The sequence below is a fragment of the Erythrolamprus reginae genome, chromosome Z (genome assembly GCF_031021105.1).
Source record: "Erythrolamprus reginae isolate rEryReg1 chromosome Z, rEryReg1.hap1, whole genome shotgun sequence".
Taxonomy (NCBI): Eukaryota; Metazoa; Chordata; class Lepidosauria; order Squamata; family Dipsadidae; genus Erythrolamprus; species Erythrolamprus reginae.
In genome coordinates, this window is record NC_091963.1 from 136,429,716 (window position 1) to 136,446,612 (window position 16,897).

The following is a 16,897-nucleotide window of genomic DNA, read 5'->3' on the forward strand; positions in this document are numbered from 1 at the left end:
GTTAAACCCAGAGACGATGGTTTAATCATGATGGGTTTGCCTACCGTCATAAAAAAACACCCCTCCATGACAAAAGGAACAACGTACTTGAGTGAGTTGTGTCAGTTCAACCAGGGTGTCCTGATAAAATGATCCTCAATAAATCAGAATTGGATTAATGATTGGGTTATATTGAAAAGCAGCTACAGATAGTCCTTAGCTTACAACAAAAGCAGCTATAGATAGCCCTTAGCTTACAATCATTCATTTAGTGGCCGTTCAAAGTTACAGTGGCATTAAAGAGTGACTTATGAAAACTTTTCACATTTATGACCATTGCAGCATCCCCATAGTCACGTGATCAAAATTGACAATTGGCTTAATAATAATAATAATAATTTATTAGATTTGTATGCCGCCACTCTCCGAAGACTCGGGGCGGCTCACAACAGTCATAAAAATAGTATAACAATGGGACAAATCTAATAATAAAAATATATAAAAACCCCAATAATTAAAAACCATACAGCACATACACACCAAACATGAAATATAAAAAGCCTGGGGGAGATGTCTTAGTTCCCTCCATGCCTTGCGATATAGGTGGGTCTTGAGTAACTTGCGAAAGTTACTTGTGTTTATATTGATTGAAGACCCAGCATTATGTGACTTTGCGTTCTTCTGCCAAGCAAAATCAGTGGGGAGGCCAGATTCACTTAACAACTGTGGCAAGAAAGGGCAAATGTCATTTAAGAAATGTCCCACTTAGCAACAGATATCTTGGCCTCATAAGGCGAGGATTACCTGTGTTTGATTTGGACAAGACTCAATCACAAAGAAAAAAAACTGGGAAAGAATAACTGCATTAAAAATTCCAGGTTTGGCACAGATCCCAAAATTGCATTTTATTGGAGAGTTTTGAATTATCATTAAAGCACTAGTATACTGGCAAGTGAGAAATGTTTATGTTTATTTAGATTTGTATGCCGCCCCTCTCCGCAGACTCCGGGACTTAGAAATAATTCCCTTTTCCACTTCTCCAAGTGCAGAGTTCATTTGCCAGAGCTAACCTGGCCATTTTTCCAAAGCTGGTGGGTTTCTCTGACCCAGATTTCAGCTGGGGATGGGTGTATTCTCCTTTCGTGGATATCTCTGATTCTTGGGGAAAGCTTCTTTCACAAGCTGTCGCATTGTTCTCCCTTGTTCTGTAGCATCTGCTCCTGCATTTTCCGTAACATTTCCTGCATCCGACGGAGCTGGGGAAAGCAATGGAAAAATGAAATTTGTGCTCACAGTGCAGCCTTAGACTATTAGGAAAGAGCAGCTGAGGTTTGGATTGAAAAATTGATGGGTTGCCCTGGGCAAAGGCTATCATCCAAACTGTACCTAGCCTTACTAAGAGGGCAGGAACCTGCATTTTCCCTCTCTGTGGCTGGCAATTAGAAAATACATTTATCTTCTAGACTTAGTTAATAGATTGACAGTGTTGGGGAAATTATTTGTTTATTATTAATATTATTAATATTATTAATATTATTAATATTAATATTATTTATTAGATTTGTATGCCGCCCCTCTCCGTAGACTTATTAGGAGAAGCAAGATAACATATAATATCAAATCCAGGGAATTATTTGTTTAGCAGAGTGATGGCGTTCGGGAAAAACCTGTTCTTGTGTCTAGTTGTCTTGGTGTGCAGTGCTCTGTAGCGATGTGTTCTGGGTAGGAGTTGAAACAGTTTATGTCCCGGATGCGAGGGGTCAGTAAATAAAATGTAGATGGAAATCAAGCAGGAAAAATGTGATGGAATGTTGCAGAGGTCCATCAATTCCCCTTTGCCTTCAACTCATCACTTGCATAGTTGGAAGATTCAGTGGTTCAGGGAAGTGCAAAAATTTGCACAATGGCTCTGTTGCTCTTTGTGACTTACCTCTTCGTCCTTCTCGCGAATTAATTTCTCCGTGTCAGACATCGGCAGGACAGGCAAATCAGTGGCACTCTGGCGTGACAGTTTCCTAGAAAAACAGGAGTTTTAAATTTCACTGGGTCACATTCTTACTACTGTGTCTCCCCAAAAATAAGACCCTGTCATATTTTTTTGAACCCTGAAATAAACGTCCTTATTGTCATATACTCAAAAGCCTGATTGGGCTTATTATCGGGATGTCTTATTTTAAAGAAAACAGGGTATGTATCTATGATTTGCTTATTTATGCTTTACAGGTAGTCTCCGACTTGCAACGGTTCATTTAGTGACCATTCAAAGTTGCAACAGCATTGAAAAAAGCAACTTATGACTGTTTTTCAGTTTGTTTGTTTATTTATTTATTGGATTTATATGCCGCCCCTCTCCGAGTATTCGGGGCAGCTTACAACATATTAAAGGAAGCAGTGAAATACAATAGATAAATCCAATTAATTAAAACTAGATAAATTAATCTAAAATCCCCAATTTTGTTTTTAAAAAAATCAATCATACCCATTCAAACAACAATCACACATAACATTCGTCGGTCATGGGGCTAAGATCTAATAGTATGAGACCTAAGACTCTTGTGAAGGCGAGAAGGGTGGGGGCAGTACGAATCTCTGGGGGGAGCCAATTCTAGAGGGCTGGGCCCCCCCACAGAGAAGGCCCTACCCCTAGGCCGTGCCAAGTAGCATTGTCTAGTTGACGGGACCTGGAGGAGGCTGACTCTGGGACCCGGCCAGTCACTGGGATTCAAACGGCAGAAGATGGTCCCACAAGTAATCTAGTCGGATGCCATGTACGGCGTTATAGGTCATTACCAACATTTTGAATTGTGTCTGGAAACCAATCGGTAGCCAGTGCAGACCGTTGAGTTTAAAGAAACTTCTCACGCGGCTGCATTTTGCACGATTTGTAGTTTCTAAGCACTCTTCAAAGGTAGCCCAACATAGAGAGCATTGCAGTAGTCGAACCTTGAGTTACAACCTTTGTAGTATCCCCATGATCATGTGATCAAAGTTCAGATGCTTGACAACTGACTCATATTTACAACTGTTGCAGCATTCCAGGGTTACGTGATCCTCTTTTTTTGTGACCTCCTGACAAGCAAAGTCAATGGGGAAAAAACTCACTTAAAAAGCAGGTTACTAACTTATCAACTGCAGTGATTCACTTAACAACCATGGCAAGAAATGTTGTAAAATGGAACAAAACTGAACAAATCCTCACTTAACAACATTAATTGTGGCCGGAAATCGAGGACTACCTGTGTTTAAATTGGTGTTTTTCAGATTTGGCAACTTTTAAGGTGGGTGGACTCCTAGAATTCCCCAGCCGATGGCCATAGTTCCCCATAGAATCCCAGCCAATCCCTTGATTCATTCTTGACTTCCTTGTCTGAGTTCTATTAGCTAAATTCTCATTTTCCAAAATCGTAAAGCGGACTTACGCGCGGCTGCTGCGATCGCGAGCCCCAGGTCTGGTGAGACTCTGAAGGTACTGTGCGCGGTAATTTTCGTAATGAACCTCATGGGTCACATCCTTCAGGTCCTGCATATGAGTTTGAATCAACATGTTCCGAAGTTTAAGGAAGTCACAGTGAGCAGCGTTCTCCACTAGGGGAAGAGAAAATGAAATCAGTACCGTCCCGCGGCACAGCGCCCTCTGCTGCCCACGTAACTCTTGGCAGCACCCTTTCCTGTGAAGTGACAATTAACATTGACGTCAACTGCAGAATCGCCAAGGCAAGCTCTGCATTTGGTGGACTAATGACCAATGTGTGGGACCATCGTGGAATAAGCCTTGCAACAAAGCTCAGAGTCTACTGAGCAGTAGTGCTAACTACCCTGTTGTATGCCAGTGAGCCTTGGACTGTATACAGGAGACATGCTAGGCCAGTGATTTTCAACCTTTTTGAGCCGCAGCACATTTTTTTACATTTACAAAATCCTGGGGCACACCATCAACCAAAATGACACAAAATGATACCCTAAGACACTCTTCTCTCTTTTTCCATCCCTGTCTCCTCCCCCTTCTCTCTCTCTCTGTGTGTGTATACATACTCTTGAACCATTTCCAAAAACAGGTGAGGGCTGGGGGGTTTTTCTCTCTCTTATTCTTTGGGTGCTTTTTATCATATGCTTTAAATCAAGAGTCACTTCTCTCTCTCTTTTGTTTCTCTCTCTTTCCTCACATTCTCTGTCTCAATCATTTTCTCATTTCTCTTTTTTCCTCCCCTTTTTTCTCTCATTTCTCTCTCTCCCTTCCTCTCCTCTCTCTCTCTCTCTTGCTTTCTTTCTCTCTTGCTTTCTTTTCTCTCTCTTTCGCTCTCTCTCTTGCTTTCTTTTTCTTTCACTCTTGCTTTCTCTCTTTTCTTTCTCTTGCTTTCTCTCTCTCTCTCTCTCTCACTCTCTCTCAGCAAAAAGTTGCGAGACCGGAACCTGAGCTTCCTTCTTCGCGGCACACCTGACCATGTCTCGCAGCACACTAGTGTGCTGTGACACACTGGTTGAAAAACACTGTGCTAGGCAATTGAACCATTTCCACACAACCTGCCTCTGCAGAATTCTGAGGATCCGGTGGCAGGTTAAGGTGCCAGACATTGAGGTCCTCCCCAGAGCAGGCCTGGCATCAATTCACACCCTGCTGGTGAAAGCCCAGACATGCTGGGCAGGCCATGATGCTAAGATACCAGACCACTGCATCCCTAAACAGCTCCTCCTTTTCTAAAGGAAAGAGATCACACAGGGGACAAAGGAAGCGTTACAAAGACACATTGGCGCGTTATGCCCCAGCAAGACTTGCAAAAATTTATCCAAACTTAGACCCAATTTCTGGAAGTGTAAAAAAAAAATACGGAATGTACTGCCACCTTTGGTGGACAAGAAATTTTGGACTATGTTTCAAACCTGGATAAAAGAAATATTAGACTATCAATTGGAATTAAAACTGGAAACATACTTATTGGGAATAATAAGAGAAAAACATTCAAAAGCCCAATACTACTTAACTATACATATAATAACAGCTGCCCGACTAGCAATTGCACAAAGGCGGACAAATGAACACACGCCCTCTGAAACAATAGTAATGCACTATAATAGTAATGCAATAAACCACTGGAATGCACAGAAATGAGCAAACCTACCTTAGAACTGCGAAATGAACAAAGGAAAGAAATATACATTATATGGGAGAAACTATAAATACGTCTTGAAAAGAGAAAAAAATTATAAACTTAAAAACAATAAAATTGTGACGAGGTATTTCATAAAAGGTTGCAACGATGAATGTATAATTGATACATTGATGTTAAAGAAGCGAATATTACTGATAAGTAGTTAATATTGTTAGTTTTTCTTTCTTTTTATGTTATTCGCATTATTGGTACTGTATTGTTTTGTGTTTGTTTCTTTATCTTTTAATTTTTTTCCTTTTGTTATATGTATTTATCTCATTGCTTTTGTTTTTATGTTTGCCCGTAAAACTTTTGAAAATTCAAAACAAAAAAAAACCAAAGACACATCGAAAGCCTCCTTCAAGTCCCTCAATAATGACACCACCTTCTGGGAAACCCTGGCACAAGTTCAACCAACATGGCACATGTCGATCTACCAAGACTGCCACACATCTGAGGCCAGAAGTACATTCATAGCAGAAGAGAAGTGAGCACTCTGCAGAGCCAGGGCTGCAAATGTTGTGACAATGGTGCCCATACATGTCTGGCCAACATGTGGCGGAACATTCAACATGTTCCGGAGTTTAAGGAAGTCACAGAACAATTATCCCAGCGGCCAATAAGGTCCCACAAAGTTGGCCTTCTCCGGGTCCCGTCGACCAAACAATGTCGTTTGGCGGGCCCCAGGGGAAGAGCCTTCTCTGTGGTGGCTCCGGCCCTCTGGAATCAACTCCCCCTGGAGATTAAAACAGCCCCCACCCTCCTTGTCTTTCACAGGTTACTCAAGACCCACCTGTATCACCAGGCATGGGGGAAGTAAGACATCTCCCCCAGGCTGTTTATATTTCATGTTTGGTATGTATGTGTTGTATGGCTTTTAACAGTTGGGGTTTTTTATATAATTTTTATTATTAGATTTGTTCCATTGTATACTGTTTTTATTACTGTTGTGAGCCGCCCCGAGTCTTTGGAGAGGGACGGCATACAAATCTAATAAATTATTATTATTATTATTATTATTATTATTATTATTATTATTATTATTATTATTATTATTTTGTGACCATATAGACCTTACCAGGCACCTGTGGACCCATCATGTACAGCCCACAACCCATTAGATGTCAAGGTCTTCCACGAACACAATGGACCAACATCATCAACTCTTTAAAAGGTTTTAAGAAATCTTTAAAATATTTACCTTCCACCGTTCCCCATGGATACTCTCTTCCCCGAAATCCTTTGCCCTTTAACTCTCTGACCACATGGCTAGATCCAACGACAGCAAAAGGGATGCTTCTCTGCAGGGAAAACGCTAATTAGATCCTTGGCTGCTTTAACTAATCCAGTGCTAGACTTTAGCCACATGAAGAGGTGTGGACTTCAACTCCCAGAATTCCCCAGGCCCGCATCCAATGCTTTCACCTCTCACCTTCATCTCAGCATCCTGAGCTTTGAAAGCTTCATCTTCATCGGAGTCACACTCAGGAAATTCATAAAGGCAGATGCTGTTGGCTTCTAGCTCCTGCCGAATCTGTAATTTTAAAACAGCCTTGAAATGTAACTACGGAAAGGATCGCGAGAATTTAGTGCTGGTGTAGAATCAGGCATGACTAGAAGCTGGATGGGAGACCACAAGGAAATCCTAATAGGGATTTTTTAAAAAAAAAATATCATTCTAGAGAAAGCCAATATTATGACACTTAGCACTTCCAAGGGCACATGATCAGAATTTGGGTGCTTGGCAATCAGTGTGCCTTTATGACAGTTGCAGTATTCCTGAGTGGTGTGATTGGCATTTGTAACAAGCAAACTCAGTGGGGGGAGCCAGATTTGCTTAATGATTCGCTTAACAACTGCAGTAACTTGCTTAACATCCATGGCAGAAAACGTCATAAAACAGGGCCCAACACTCATATCAACCACCAACTGTGGTTGTAAATCAAGGACTATCTATAATACAGGCAAAAGAGGTCTGCATTTCCTCATAATAATAAAAAATAAGAATTTTTTCCTTGCAGGCACCTTTTCTTTCTTGAGTTGCACTTCTTTCGGTGTCAAGCAATCCGCTTTTCCAATCACAGGCAGAATGTTGACTTTGTCATGGACGGCTCGGAGGAATTCTACATCCAGGGGGCGGAGCCTGTAGCAAAAGGGGAGGAGCCAGATGTCTGACTGCCCTTGGAAAACATCCTAGAACACGGGTGTCAAACTTAATAATATCACATGATGTATTTATTTATTTATTGGATTTGTATGCCGCCCCTCTCCGTGGACTCGGGGCGGCTAACAACAGTGACAAAAACAGAATGTAAAAATCCAATACTAAAAACAGCTAAAAAAACTTGTTATAAAACCAATCATACATACAAACATACCATGCATAAATTGTAGAAGCCTAGGGGGAAAGATTATCTTAGTTTCCCCATGCCTGACGGCAGAGGTGGGTTTTGAGAAGCTTACGAAAGGCAAGGAGGGTGGGGGCTATTCTAATCTCTGGGGGGAGTTGGTTCCAGAGGGCTGGGGCCGCCACAGAGAAGGCTCTTCCCCATATTGCAACGGTTTTTGCCTTTGTGACACATGATGCAGCTGGGATGACACCCCTGTCACAGCAAAGGGCTCCACTTACTTTTTCCTACCGGTACAAGATACAAAGGCCGGCGTGGATGTACCCAAGACGTGTGACTGGACGGGGGTGGGTGGGGGTAACGCAATGGGGTAGTGAAAATGGAGCTCCACCCCAGAGCACCCAATTTGCACTGAAAGATGTTGAAAGAAAATGCAGGGCCTCCTGCACAAGCCAAGCCCACAGTGTGGTAGTAATAAAATTGGTACCCCTTCATTGATCATACCCGTGTCCAAAAGGCGAGAGGACGTAGAGGCAGCAATGAACTCGGCCATCCTGAATATTCTTGCGGTCAAGGCCACTCTCATCCCGAAAATACTGTTCAAACTGGCCATCAATGTAATCGGCAATTGGTTTCCAGCTGTAGGATAAAAGAGAGAGAAAGAGAACCAGTTTGGTCTAAAGCTTAAGTCACCAGGATAGAGAGCAGGAGGCTGTGAGTTCTAGTCTTGCCTTAGCCATGGAAGTCAGCTGGGTGACTTTGGGCCTGTCCCTGTTTCTCAGCCCAACCCACCTCACAGGATTGTCGTCACAGAGAAAATAGGACAAGGAAGGTGCATTGGATATGTTAGCCGCATTAGTTATTTATAAACATAATAAAAGCAGGATTAAAACAAACAAACAAGCACAAATAAATAAATACATAAATAAATTTGAAATGTCAGTTGTTTTTTTAAGCATTTCTAGAATGTGACTTTATCACTGGGGATGATAAAATAAGAGAATCTGAAAAGTTTCTATCTAAATTTTTCCTCACATTTTCTACGAAACAAAATTGAATCAGAGTTACTTTAATTCTCTTTCTTTCCTGTACTCGCTTCAGTCTCTGAACTATGTACTCATTGACTGACAACGATTGATGTGGTGATTCTTTAAAACTATAACAACACTGAAAAAAAGTCACTTGCAACCTGTCCCCATACTTATGGCTATTACATCATCTCCATAGTCACATGATCAAAAATTGGGCCCTTGGCAACCATCTTGTATTTATGATGTTTGCAGCATCCCAGGGTCACGTGATCATCATTTGCATCCTTCCTGGCCCATCTTCTCACAGTCAATGGGAGAAGCTGGATTCACTTAATGACCACATGGTTCTCTTAACAACTACTGTGTTTTACTTAACAACTGTGGCAAAAAGAATTAAATAAATAAAATTGAATTCAAAGTGTTGGTCATGACCTTTAAGCCCTACATGGCATTGGACCAGAGTACCTCCGGAACCGCCTGCTACCGCACGAATCTCAGCGGCCAATAAGGTCCCACAGAGTTGGCCTTCTCCAGGTCCCGTCGACTAAACAATGTCATCTAGCGGGCCCCAGGGGAAGAGCCTTCTCTGTGGCGGCCCCGGCCCTGTGGAATCAACTCCCCCTGGAGATTAGAACTGCTCCCACCCTCCTTGTCTTCCGTAAACTACTTAAGACCCACCTATACTGCCAGGCATGGGGGATTTGAGACATCTTTCCCCCAGGCTTATTATAATTTATGTTTGGTATCTATGTGCTGTTCGGTTTTTAATTATGATAGGATTTTTAGTTTTTTTAATATTAGATTTGTGCCATTATAATATTATTTTTATCGTTGTTGTGAGCCGCCCCGAGTCTTCGGAGAGGGGCGGCCTACAAATCTAATAAATAATTATTTATTATTATTATTATTATTATTATTATTATTATTATTCTGACATGGAGATAGCTGAAAATTGCACCAGTGGGTTCCTACTGGTGAGGCACTCTGGACCACACTGGTATGAACCTGCCACTGCCTACCATGCTTCAGAAAGCCCTGCGCACCTGCGCGGGAGGCAGCGCATGGGGTACGGATGTGTGGGAAGTGCTGTGGGCACGTGCATGCATGCTAGCACACCCACATACATCCCTTTTAGCATGTGAACTAGAAAAGGTTCACCATCACTGGTATAGTTTCTCCTGCTTGAGCCAGGGGTTGGACTAGAAGACCTCCAAGAACCCTGTTCTGATTGATTGATTGATGCAAATAATAATTAATATAGGCCCTCCCACTCTGTTATTCTCTAGGTGCCTCTTACCACTCCGTATTGTCTATTGCATCCCCAAGTCCTGGAGTATCAATGACTGTCAGCTTGACCTTCACTCCTTGTTCCTCAATATCTACTGCATGTTTGACAATTTCCAGAGTCTGGGGGATCCTGGCTGTGAAGCAGAAAACAGGAAAGCAGGACCAACACTGAGGCCTCCTAACCAGGTGACCCCTCCAGGCCCCTCTTCCCAAAACCTTCAGTTCTGCTCTCACCTTGTGCATCTGGGATCACTCGGTCCTTATAGATATCGGTCAAGAAAAGGCTGTTGATGAGAGTGGATTTTCCCAGGCCAGATTCTCCTACAGAACGAATGCAGAAAGTTTGTATGGTGTAGTGGGCTTCAGCAGGCAAGAAACAGCAGGCGATAGATACAACAACATTTATTGACTGAAAACTGGAACTGCAGGCAAATCCCTGTAATTTATACTCTGGGCCCACAGGGCCAATCATAATACTAGAAAAAGCCTGCCCAAATATGAATTTTCTAAGTTTCGGGAGTTCAAAGTTAGAGTCATCTAAAAGTTAGTTTCACTTTAGCAAGGTTTAACAAAACTATATACTGTATTTTTCAGAGTATAAGATGCACCTTTTTCCTTCCTAAAAGAAGTTTAAAATTCAGGGCCATCTTATACTCTGAATGTAGCTTTTTCAAAGCTTTTCTTTCCCAGCCCTAACTAAGTGCTAACAATCTTTCCAGCTCTTACCTTGCAGGTTCTTTCATTGTTACTCTCTGCAAAGAATATTTTCCAAGCCCCAAGTCTTTGCAGGGTTTTTTTTTTCATTGCTCTAACTTTCCCCTAAAAAGTTTATCTCCAGCCCTAACCAAGGGCTAACAATGTTCTCAGCTTTACTGGCTTGCAAGCTCTTTCATTGTTACTCTCTGTGAAGAATGTTTTCCAAGCTCTTTGCAAGGTATTTTTCTATTGATCTACTTACTCCGAATGTGTCTTTCCAGGTGCTAATGACGTTCCCAGGTCTTGCTGGCTTGCAAGCTCTTTCGTTGTTACTCTCCCCTAATAAAGTTTTTTAAAGCCCTTAACCAGGGGATAAAATAATGTGCTGCAGTGACCAGACTAAGGACACTAGCTAGATTGATACCTGGTAAGCAGATTCTTTTTCCTATTTTGTTCCCCAAAAACTAAGGTGCGACTTATACTATGGTGCATCTTATACTTCAAAAAATACAGTATATTGAATACATTATACCAGTATTGGGTTGCTACCAGAACAATAAATGGTGCTGCACTGGGAGCAAATGTTGAGCTTTGCACGCAGCTTTGGGTGTCTTCCGTGTGCATGCGTGCATCCCAGTGAGATTTTGCTTCTGCACATGCTCAGGAAGCAAAATTTCACGAGGGGAATGCACACGCACATGAGATTCTGCATGTGCAGAAGGGGGGGAAAAAATCACAAAATCTTACATTTCGTGGATCCCCTCACAAGATCTTGCTTCTTGCACATGCACAGAAGCAAAATCTTGCTGGGATGCATCTGCGCAGATGGAAGGCACCTAAAGCTGCGTGCGCAGGGTACTGGTCAGTGTTCACTAAGCTGTGCGCGTGCGCAAGCGCGCACCCCAAAATACCCACCCGCGCACCCTTTTCCATGGGCGCACACTCCCCATCCCCCTGCCAGCCCGCGGGGCGGGGGGGGCTGGCAGTAGAAGGAAAGGGAACCGCGGCTGCCCCTGCCTCCCCACCGTGCCTCCGGCCCCCTTGCGCACCTGGCCTCTCGGCGCTGCCTCCCACCTGCCCTATCTGCCCCTTCTCCTCCTCCTCCACTGAAAGAAAAGTGCAGAGGCTGCCTGCTTGAGCCTCCCGTTGATCCACGCAGCTTTGCCCTGCCTGTCATCCTGGGCGAAGCGCTGAGTGAGGGAGTCAGGAAGGTCCTCCCTGCCCCCCCCCAGCCGAAAACACAACGGAGGTCTGCCGCCACCAGCTTGAGCCTCCCGTTGCTCCACCCCGCTTCGCCCTGCCTGTCATCCTGGACCTCTGTTGTGTTTTCGGGAGGGAGCGGCGGGAAAGCCCTGTGCCGGCCAGGAAAGCCGGCTTTCCAGGAAAGCAGCGCGCCTTTCAGACACGCTGCTTTCCTGCACCTCTTTTCTGGGGGGGGGAAGTGGCCTCCTCCCCCCCCCCCGCCCAGGAAAGAGTTGAGGGAAAGCAGCGCATTTGAAAAGCGCGCTGCTTTCCCGGAAAGCCGGCTTTCCTGGCCGGCACAGGGCTTTCCCGGGCAGCTGGCTTGAGCCTGGTGGTGGTCAGCAAAGCCGGCTGCCCACCGAAGATGTGGAGAGAAAGAAGGGAAAGAGAGGGAGGGAAAGAGAAGTGGAGAGGAAAGAAGGAGGGAGTGAGGGAAGGAAGGAAGGGAGAGAAAAGTGAATGAGAGGGAGAGAGAAAGAGAGGAAGAGAGGAAGGGAGGAAGAGATAAATATAAAGGGAGAGAGGGAGAAAGAGGGGGGAAGGAAGGAAAAGAGAGAGAGTAAAAAGTGGAAGGAAGAGAGAAGGAAAGAAAGGAAGGGAGAGAGAGAGAAAGAGAGAGAAAAAGATAGGAAGGAAGAGAGAGAATGAGAGAGAGCAAGAAAGAAAGAGAGAGAGAGAGAGGAGAGGAAGGAAGAGCGAGAGAGAGTGAGACAGAGGAAGAAAGCAAGAGAGAGAGAGGAGTGGAAGGAAGAGGGAGAGAGAAATGATAGAATAAAGGGGAGAAAAAAGAGAAATGAGAAAATTATTGAGGCAGAGAATGACAGGAAAGAGAGAGAAACAGAGAGAGAAGTGACTCTTGATTTAAAGCATATGGTAAAAGCACTTAAATAATAACAGAGAAAAAAAACCCCAGCCCTCACCTGTTTTTATTAATAGTTATGTTTTTGGATTTGCTGGTTGTTTTAGTTTTAATAGTAATAGAGTTTTGTTTTGTTTTATTATTAATTTCTTTTAATAAAAAAGAAGGGATTATTTATTTATTTATTTATTTATTTATTTATTTATTTATTTATTTATTTATTTATTTATTTATTTATGCTTCTATGCCGCCACGCTATACTTTTCCGCCCACCCCGAAAAAAAATTACAGGGAACATTGGTACTGGTAGCAGCCGCAGGAGGAACCTGCCCCTGCATTATACCTCTCCTGCCCCCAGGATAGTTCTACCCTCAGTCTGTTCAATATTCATAGTCTTTGAGATACTGAGGCCCATGGATTCTGATGGGCCACTGCAATGTTCCTGGAGAATCCTGTTTAAGTGGAGTATTGTCCATCTCCAATTGGACAGAGTCTTGGTGGCCATTTTGGTCGCCTATGAGTGATGGTGGTTCTATGGCCCTTGGTACCTCTATTTCTCGAGAAATAGCCACAGGTGGCATAGGGCAATGTTTCCCAACCATGGCAACTTGAAGATATTTGGACTTCAACTCCCAGAATTCCAGAATTCAGAAATACAGAAATTCTGGGAATTGAAGTCCAGATATCTTCAAGTTGCCAAGGTTGGGAAACAGTGGCATAGACAAACTCAACAGAAAACAGTTTTCTAGTGAGTCTGCTAAAGACTTAAGATCCTCAGGAAAACACATTTCCAGTTTGCCCATTGTGCTGTTTTTTGCACTCCGGAGGGTTCACGGAAGCTTCCCGAATCTCTGGAGTGCAAATGCACAATGGGCAAACTGGAAGTTTGGAAAACATACTTCCAGTTTGCTGTTGTACTGTTTTTTGCACTCCGGAAGGTTCAGGGTAGCTTCCTGAAGCTCCGGAGAGCAAAAAACAGCACAATGGGCAAACCAGAAGTTAGGAAAACGCACTTTTGGTTTGCCCATCCTGCTGTTTTTTGCACTCTGGGGTTTCAGGAAGCTACCCTGAACCTGACACAGGCAAAGTGTCACATGCCCTCTGATATGGCTCCATGTGCCACCTGTGGAACATGTGCCCTAGGGTCGTCATCAGGGACATAATGTATAACACGTGTGAACTCAGTCTCTGACATAGTCTAACATCTAAACATCTAACATACTACACATCTGGGTATTGGGTGGGTTCTAACTTACCTCACTGCTGGTTCATTTCCTCCAGCACCGCATGGGTGCGCACACATGCACAGTGCCAACACCCCGGCTTCTGCATATTACCGGACTCAGTAGTGTCAACCCCTAACCCCCAACACTTTCCCCTTAGACTATCCACGATTGACCTCTCCAGGTTCCTAAGAGGTCAGTAAGGGGAGTACATAAGTGCACTAGTGTGCCTTCCGTCCCCTGTCCAATTGTCTCTCCTTTATGTCATATATCTTTTCTTCCTTTCATATATCTTCTTCTCTATTTTTATATCTTTTCTTCTATCCTTTTCTTTATATATATACAGTATTACTACATGTCTATTCTATTCAATATGTATTGTGTATTGGACAACCAACCAACCAACCAACCAACCAACCAAACAAACAAACAAACAAACAAACAAACAAACAAACAAACATAATGGCAGTGCCTGAGGCACCACCAAGAGAGTCAGTTCAAGCAAGTGTCCAGTTGGCCATCTCTGCCAGTTCAGTGAGCGGGGGGAAATGCTATAGAACCAGTCTGAATCGGCAGGAACCCACCTCTGCTGGGTGTCCTTCAAGGCTGAATCAAGGTGCAGGGTGTAACTTATGGCAGAAATGAATCAATGACCCAAATGCAATAAGAGAAAGCCTCAATTTTTCCTTATCCTGGCTATGATGTTCAGCTATTGGGTCAGTGGAGGAAGCGATGCAGGTATCCCTTGACTTACAATCATTCATTTAGTGACCATTCAAAGTTATGACGGCACTGAAAAAAGGGAGTTATAATTGTTTTTCATGTTTATGACTATTGCAGCATCTACATAGTCACGAGATTAAAATTCAGGTACTTGGCAATTGGTTCACATTTATGAACATTGCAGTATCCTGGAGTTAAGTGGTCACATTTTGCGACTTTTTGACAAGCAAAATCAAGGGGGAAGCCACATTCACTTAGCAATCCTATTAATAGGCTTGGTTGTTGGCTATTATCTATAAAACCCTACATGGCTCAGGACCAGATTACTTACGGGATCGTCTTCTGCCTCACATGTCCCAGCGGCCAATTAGGTCACATAGAGTCAGCCTTCTGCGGATCCCATCAGCCAAGCAATGCCAACTGGCAAGACCACAGGGAAGAGCCTTCTCTGTTGTGGCTCCATCCTCTGGAACCAACTCCCCCCCAGAGATTCGTACTGCCCTCACTCTCCTCACCTTTCAAACAGCATTGGAAACACACTTATGCCAGCAGGCCTGGGACCGTTGAGCAATATTTCTTTGCTCCGGCCAGTAGTATGAATGTGTGAAGATTGTATGCTGTTATGTTGGGTTTTGATTTTTATATGCTTTTATTCTATTATTGGGATATTTTAAATTGGTAATTATTTTATTGTTGTAAGTTTGAAAAACAATACAATAAATTTGAAAAATACTAACTTTACAACTACAGTGATTCACTTTATAACTGTGGCAAAAAAAGTTTGTAAAATGGGGTAAAATTCACTTAACAAATATTTCACTTAGCAACAGGAAGTTTGCACTCCATTGTTGCAGATCGAGAACTACTTGTGTGTGTGTGTGTGTGTGTGTGTGTGTGTGTGTGTGTGTGTGTGTATATATATATATATATATATATATATATATATATATATATATATATATATGTAGATTGTTCTGAGTTCGGGTTTTGCCCTGTGTAATATTTTGCATGTTTATGCGACGTTTCGGTGAAATCACATTCACCATCATCAGGCTGAAGTTTCCAAGCTTCGTGCTGTAATATTTTGCATGTTTATGCGACGTTTCGGTGAAATCACATTCACCATCATCAGGCTGAAGTTTCCAAGCTTCGTGCTGCACAGCACGAAGCTTGGAAACTTCAGCCTGATGATGGTGAATGTGATTTCACCGAAACGTCGCATAAACATGCAAAATATTACACAGGGCAAAACCCGAACTCAGAACAATCTACATACATATACCCGTGAAAATTTACGAAGGATTGTTCTCGAACCTGGCAGCATAAACTAGGTGCTCTTGAGAGTAGTACAGTACTATAAAAATTTAAGAATTATGAATACTAAATGTTAACTGCATTCTCTTTCAAAAGTGAAAACTCTCTGTTCGTAACCAAACAAGATGCAAACAAAATAAGACACCACCCATTTTCACCATCTTACATTACATTACAGTACAATCAGCAATTCTGAAAGGAGGAGAAAAAGGAGGAGGAAAGTCCCAGGAGCTCCCTTCAATGAATAGCACAGGAAAGCTGTGCTCCCACTGGGTACCGAGTGCTTTTTTCTGAATCTGGCCCTTAATGTTTGAATGCTGCACCACCCCAGAACATAGCGTGCCTAAATCAATTCAGGAAGCGAAAACGGACGGAAGAGGCAAGGACCTCTCGTGGGAAAAGAGCAGACGGGGTTAATGGGCTAAGGTGGGGACTTGGACATTTCCCCTGATGGAGAAAGCTAGTGGTAGTAGCAACTTACCTGCTACCATTAGCGTGAAGTCAAACCCCTTCTTCACGGTCTTCCTGTGGACCTGGGTGGGCAGCGTAGCGAAGCCAACGTAATCTTTATCCTGGAGGCCAGACAAAGAAAGTTAATCTCAAGATTTCCTGCTCTGAGGAAAGACGTCGAAGGTTGAGGGGGTTTGTTATATTTTCTGGGTTCTCTTACCATCATGGGTCTCTTGCTGAAGCGATGCGACAACGGCAGGAATGTCTGGGGCGTGCGTACCTTCGTGCCTCTGCCCGCCACTTCCTGTGGTGGTGAAACAGGAAGCCCATTTTGCATCTACATCAAGGCCTCCACATCTCCTGTTGTTTGCCTGGCTTTCATTTCCTCCAGTTTCTACCTGCGGGTTTGCCTTGTACTGAATCTGAAAATACACTTGCCTCAAAATAGTATCTGCTTCTCTTGGCTCTCCTGCTTGTGCCTAACAAACATTCAACTTCGACAACTTACAGGCAGTCCTCGGCTTACAACTGTCATTGAGCCCAGGATTGCAGCTGCACGTCAACGCTGATTGTTAAGCAGGTCACAACACGACTGCGT

At 43.2% G+C, this 16,897-nt stretch overlaps 1 protein-coding gene across 1 annotated transcript; it reads right to left on the reverse strand.

Moving 5' to 3' along the window:
* Positions 1-362: 362 nt before the first annotated feature.
* Positions 363-16,599, reverse strand: SEPTIN1 (septin 1). The gene is made up of 11 exons (XM_070767080.1): positions 16,520-16,599; positions 16,331-16,421; positions 10,027-10,113; positions 9,803-9,926; positions 7,979-8,113; positions 7,152-7,269; positions 6,559-6,660; positions 6,328-6,427; positions 3,399-3,564; positions 1,910-1,994; positions 363-1,235 (listed from the first exon to the last, which is right to left on the reverse strand). The coding sequence occupies exons 1-11, from the start codon at positions 16,523-16,525 to the stop codon at positions 1,155-1,157; spliced, it is 1,095 nt and encodes a 364-aa protein (XP_070623181.1). The 5' UTR covers positions 16,526-16,599; the 3' UTR covers positions 363-1,154.
* Positions 16,600-16,897: the final 298 nt, after the last annotated feature.

What these genes read in the sequence shown, in the direction of transcription:
- SEPTIN1 (XM_070767080.1), bottom strand. An exon ending in AGTGATCCCAGATGCACAAG is followed by an intron (nt 9,927 to 10,026) that starts GTGAGAGCAGAA and finishes TCTGCTTCACAG; the next exon opens with CCAGGATCCCCCAGACTCTG. An exon ending in TTCGCGAGAAGGACGAAGAG is followed by an intron (nt 1,236 to 1,909) that starts GTAAGTCACAAA and finishes TGCTTTCCCCAG; the next exon opens with CTCCGTCGGATGCAGGAAAT.